General features: G+C 40.2%; 2 protein-coding genes across 13 annotated transcripts in view; one reads left to right on the plus strand and one right to left on the minus strand.

Annotated features, from left to right (window-relative positions):
- The window catches only part of ralaa (v-ral simian leukemia viral oncogene homolog Aa (ras related)), a 9,231-nt gene extending 5,268 nt beyond the window's left edge, over nt 1-3,963 (minus strand). The window contains exons 1-3 of one of the 2 annotated variants that reach the window (XM_024280593.2): nt 3,826-3,963; nt 616-821; nt 332-540 (exon numbers count right to left, since the gene is read on the minus strand). In XM_024280593.2, the coding sequence (XP_024136361.1) occupies nt 332-540; nt 616-729 (323 nt within the window). In that variant the 5' untranslated portion in view covers nt 730-821; nt 3,826-3,963. Of the gene's footprint in view, nt 1-331; nt 541-615; nt 822-3,589; nt 3,714-3,825 lie in introns of those variants that run through there. The other variant, XM_024280594.2, reaches the window with a different exon arrangement.
- The window catches only part of zgc:111976 (uncharacterized protein LOC553663 homolog), a 13,896-nt gene continuing 11,699 nt past the window's right edge, over nt 3,689-5,885 (plus strand). For 10 of the 11 annotated variants that reach the window (XM_036217508.1, XM_036217510.1, XM_036217509.1 and 7 more), the window contains exons 1-2: nt 3,689-3,827; nt 5,259-5,350. In XM_036217508.1, the coding sequence (XP_036073401.1) occupies nt 5,261-5,350 (90 nt within the window). In that variant the 5' untranslated portion in view covers nt 3,689-3,827; nt 5,259-5,260. Of the gene's footprint in view, nt 3,828-3,978; nt 4,078-5,258; nt 5,351-5,885 lie in introns of those variants that run through there. The other variant, XM_024280589.2, reaches the window with a different exon arrangement.

Here is a 5,885-nt window from a genome sequence, read left to right on the forward strand (position 1 = left end):
ATAAACGAGAACAGTTTTGTCTCTCCAAAAAACTTTCTAAAGATAATTTAGAGTTTGAACCTATCAGCTTTAGCAGTTACTGTTTTTCGTGCCATTTCTTAATAATCAAAAATATTTCTGAGTTAGCCTTAAACTTCCATCAGTTTCTCAGTGTGTAAAAATCAGTTCTCCTCATTGAGTTCCATTTTAGAGCCTTTGATATGATATAATAGATGGATGCAAATAACTTATTTAGACAATAAGAAAGTCTGGATATGTTTTTGGAAGAGATTATGTGGTTCAACTCAACACGAAGCTTCAAGATCTAGAAGCGCGCGTCTCAAAGATTCACCTGAAGTCGACGGTCGCCGCAAAGGACTCCAGCTCTGTGATGGAAAACACACAGAGGAAACCTTCGCCGCTGCGGAAGTAATTATCCCGGATGGCTGCGTAGTCCTCCTGGCCGGCCGTATCAAGGATGTCAATCTGCACCTCCTCTCCATCCAGAACCACTTTCTTCCTGTAGCTGTCCGCTTTAGTGGGCTCGTAATCTTCAACAAACTGAAAGACGAGGCGTTATTACAGGGTTATGGCCAGAAGGTCTCCTCTGACACGAGGCGGTGATGAGCAGCTCACCTCGTCGTACATGAACTGCAGCGTCAGCGCAGACTTCCCCACTCCTCCACTGCCCACCATGATCACTTTGTGGAGAGCTAGAGAGTTCTGGCCTTTTGGTTTTGCAGCTGCCATGACGCCGTGAAGCAGGAGACGGAGGAGGGCGGTCGGAAGAAGTGAAGACCTTCGGAAATGTCCAGCTGCTGAAAGGGACTTAATGAAAATTCCTGTGGAGATTAAAAAAAAAGAAGAAATTGCATCAGACTTTCCTCCAAGATTTCTATATCAAGTTATTCAGAGAAGAACCGAGTGAAGGTGGAGCATCTTAGGGTGTATTCAGACTGGAAAAGTCTGTTAGTCCGGACTGAGTCCGCTTAATTTGGTCCGGTTTGTGTCCTTAATCTCCAGTTTGGTATTTTCAACCAAACATGTCAGTTTCAAACAAAAGCATGTAAACAAAACCGCATGACTAAAGATCTCTTCAGTTATTGGCCAAGGATGATTAGGGCGGGGCAAATCAACGAGAGGCAGGAAGTGCCTTAATTTTACGGAACATTTCACTTCAAGATTCAGTATTCAAACTTTATATTTCGCTGACCAATTTTGTACATCTGTATCAACATCAGATAAAACCTTTTTTACTGAAACTTTAGTACGGTGGAGGCATGCTGCAAGGTGCATTCACACAGAACGCAGTTCACGCAGAAAATGTGTTCTTGAGCTTGACACCACGTGTGGTGGGAGCTACCAGCTAATGTTTTTAGGATGATGCTATAAGTGACGGTGTCTGTGGATATCTCACTTAGAATGAATGAAGACAGAAGATTTTTAGAAATCAGGTTTATTTATTGTTGAGAATTCTACAAAAACTTAATCATGTCTCCATGTTTGGGTTTATATGATTATTATTGAAAGATTTTCTCGGTACAAGGGGCTGTGTCTGTATGACAGCCGCTTCCACTGTGTTTCTGTGGCTCTCTGTCTCATATTAACTCGAGGGTGGAAAATATTTTTAGGAGACCTTTTTCCTTTTTTTTAATGTCTCAATGAGGTCTGAGCCAGCAGCCTCGGCACTCCGCAGTGCCGGCATAACAAGCGAGTGAGCCGGCGATCTGTCCAGAGTTTATCACGCCTCCGCCCAAAAGTAGACAGATGAGCTCTGCAAATCTGCGACTCCAACGGGTTAATGAAATAGATGAAAGTTCTGGACAAAAACGCTCACTTTGGACTAGTATTCTACCTGCTGTTCGAGTCACTGAAAGCGTCACATGCTCAAAGCTGATTTCCTGATTGGCAGATGCGATGCTGCAACTTGTCAAACTTCAGATATTGAAATTTTGGCCACGCTGCCCAATTCACAACTAGTTGCTCAAATTGAGCTGCTGGCAGACCTTCACGCAGCGCCCGTCACTCAAATCAGGACTTCAGATTACCTCATGTCGCGTCTGTTCCATTGACTTAACATTGAAACTAGCCACCTCCCATGAGCGAGAAGAGGACGGCTAAGAAGGTACGCTGTTACGTGTTTGTGACATAGATTGCTGGGAAAACTGAGAAGCAAGTCGTTTTTATGAGCCTGCATTCACCCAACCACATTTCAGTGAGTTGCTGTCTCATCGGTTGCTACATTCCTACACCGTTTACATCCCATAATGCCAGACTGAACATTTGATCAGTTGTCCCGCTCCAAGCACGGAGCCTACTCAGACTGAAGAAACTCCGAGCGAACCGGAGCTCAGTCTGATTGGAAACTAGGGCAGCCACAAACGATTATTTTAATAGTCGAATAATCACAGTTTTTTTTCTAATTAATCGACTAATCAGATCATACGTGGACATGTGTGAACAATGTGCGTCAAAGACTATGGCACACACGGCATTAGATAGAGTGCACCGTAAATATGAGATGTAAAAACAAAAGAAAAAATTAGTCGCTGACTATTTTAATAGTTGAGAAATGAAGTTTGCTTCACTTTAAGCACACCAAATATGTCCAGTCTGAATATATCTTTAATTTTAAATGTTAGATAAATCAAAATACACAAAACTCATCTGTTAAAGTGGACCCATCTTTGATTTTGCAGGACGTTGAAAAAGATTTTGCAACATTTCAGGAGAAACATCAGATGTGACTTGATTTTCTTTATGCAAAAAGGTACAAAACGAAAGTCAAAGACACTGCAAGTTCAACTATTTGATTTTCAATTTAAATAACAAAAAAGTTATTTAAAACCAGTAAGAAGAAAGATAAGAAAACCCAGATGTGGAAAACACCCTTTTTTACAATCTCTAAAACCATCTGGAAGTTTGGCAGTAAATCAAATCAGATGCAAATTACAGATGTTTACAAGTTATTTTATGATTATGGTCTGTCAGATGAGAAAAGAATGATGTCCAGAAATGTGCGTGTGAGAGACAGGGAGGCCCTGAGCTTAACAGGCCAGAGCAAAACCTCTGGGGATCAGAGATAAACACGGGAATCCTGCCAATAGATCATTAGACAAATTGACAAAAATGGACCCGAGCAGCGACAAGCGATTTAACAATTTAGCGATGAAGCCAATTCTCCATTAAGATAATAGTTTAAAGCAGCAGAATGATTGAAAGTGAGAATGTCAGCTGATTAAAGAGGCGTTTCTGTAGCTTTGGAAACCTCCACGGGGGAAAAAAACAAACTGTAATGGTCAAATTGTGGATTAGCATTTAGAGAACAGCAGATAATGACAGTCATTCATACGCAGCAGTGATTACAACGACGTCCCTGTCATGAGGAAGCTGGATTTTAAAACAATAACAGACACGCCAAGAACGGGATTAGACCGGGGCGATGACTAACAGGGCGACGGTTGAAATGATCGGACACATAAAGTCTATTACCCGAGCGCAACTTGTCAACAAGTTACTAGCTGTCAATAAATGTAGCTAGCTGCTTGACGGTGTAGCTAACAGTTGAGTTAGCCGCACCTGCGCGGGCAATAGTAATCAGAAAATGTACCGGTTCGGTGTGGAAGTCTTAAAATCCGGTTCTGCTTCTCAGCAGCAACAGATGCTCGAACACGGGCTCCAAACTCAGCGGTTATTGGTTCCGTCGCGAGCAGAAGAGCGGCCACACAGGCGAAGAGCTAGCAAGGAAACGAGCGGCTAATCAAAAGTAAACGACGGGCTGAAAAGAGGAATTAGGAACCAGCCGGGGCGGATGGAACCACCAGGTCCGTGAGAGGAAACACCCACCGGTACGCCGAAGTATTCCCCTGGGCGGAAGAGTCGACGCGGAGGCGGAATGGTGGTGGTAAAATAAAAAAGCGGCAGCTAGCTGCTCGTTAGCTCATGGCTAGCTGTGCGGCTAACTGGTCGCTGTGAGCAGCAGCAGACGGACTGCACCTCCTGTGGGCTTGGCTCCTGCTGACAACGCCCGCCCGCCTGGGAGAGCCAGACAGCAGTCGGCTCACTTTTGTGTCTGGAATGATTCATTTAAACACACATGTATGAAAAAAATGACTGTAAAATTGATTTAACTTCTTCTGTTATAGTAAAAATATAGTAAAAACATTAGTTAACGCAGTGAATAGTAAATAATTGGCATAATGGCGGCAGGTTTGTCGCACGTGCCATTTTAGAGCAGGGGTGTTAAACTTAATGGGGCCAAAATCCAAAACACACTCAAACAGGATAAACATTTATTGAACTCTAAAACTAGATTTTTAAAACTTTAAAACTGTAACTATTTAATAATTATGAACTGGACGTAAGCTGAATTTGGCTGCTGAAAATCCTGAAATTGATAGCTAAAAACGCTGAAGCTGATAGCCAGCTAAAATGTTAGCTAAATGCCAAATTTGTCTGAAAGTCTTGGGGGAAAAAAATATTTTAGCCAAAACGGCTACCATGTAGCTGAAAAAAAAATAGCTAAACTTCAAAATAGTCTTAAAAAAAGAGCCAAAATTAGGCAAAGCAGCTAGCATGTAGCTGAAAAAAAAGCTAAACTTCCAAATAAACTACAAAACAGAAAAGAAGCCCTAATTAGCCAAAAAAGTTAGCAAGTAGTTACAAATTGTGTATATATATATATTTATGTTGTAATATTACCTTTTATTATCTTATTTAATTGACCATCATCACCAAGACAAATTCCTAGTATGTGTAAAATCGTGGCAATAAAGTTGCTTCTGATTATGAAGTAGCTAGAATGTTAGCTTAAAAAAGCGTAGATTTGCAAAAACAGCTAGCCTGTAAATATTAGCCTAACTCCAAACAGCATAAAAACTTTAAAAAAGCCTAAATTAGACTCCAAAATACCCTAAAATATTGGTTTAGATGCCAAAATAGTCCAAAAAGCTAGCAGAATGCCCATTTTCAAAACTTAAAACATTTTAACATAATTGTGAATAATAAAAAGGCGGGAATATTATTCCAGAATCAATCAACTTAAATCTTAAATACATTTAAATATTTTACTCTATAAAAATATATTTTGTCAAATTGTTCAAGTTAAAAAATAAGTGCAAAATAACATTGGGCCATTAATAACAGTAAAATAAAATGATCTGGAGGGCCGGGCCTTGACTTTGACATGTGGTTTAGAGTCTATCAATAAATCTATGGAAAGTTATGAATAAAAAAAAAACACATTTTAAAATATATATTTATCAATATTTTGCTTGCAGTCATGAAGCGAAACTCGTTAATTTCCAACCTGCAGAAAAAGTTTGCACAGAGGAGCTGGAATGACACACTTCTGCTTGTTCAAAGATGCATGGTAAGCACTTTAAACTACATTTGCCACTTTTTAAAAAGTTAAGTTATCGTAAACTAGTTTAAACCCAGCGACCGTTTCAACGTGGGGCCCATATGGTTTACCTTTGGGCTGAATTAGTGGGCCCCATCTGTGTTTGCCCACAGACTATTCTTCAAATATTTGTGCACTTCTGCAAATTATGCAAGTCAAAATGTTCAGCATGTTAAGGACATTAATGCTACTGAGGTTTTAGAGGCTAATTTTGAATTTAGCTAATATTTTAGCACCATGCTAACGTTTTTGGCTAATTTAGCATCTACTGAGGTTTTTGGGGCTATTCTTGAGTGTAGCTAATAGTTTAGCACCATGCTAACGTTTTTTTTTAGCTACTTTGGCATCTGAGGTTTTTGGGCGACTTTGGTGTCTAGCTAATATTTTAGCAACATGCTAATGTTTTTGGCTAATTTAGCATTTAGTGAGGTTTTTGGCCTATTCTTGAGCGTAGCTGATAGTTTAGTACCATGCTAGGGGTTTTTTTGTGCTAATTTGGCATCTA

The sequence above is a fragment of the Oryzias melastigma genome, linkage group LG20 (genome assembly GCF_002922805.2).
Source record: "Oryzias melastigma strain HK-1 linkage group LG20, ASM292280v2, whole genome shotgun sequence".
Classification (NCBI taxonomy): Eukaryota; Metazoa; Chordata; class Actinopteri; order Beloniformes; family Adrianichthyidae; genus Oryzias; species Oryzias melastigma.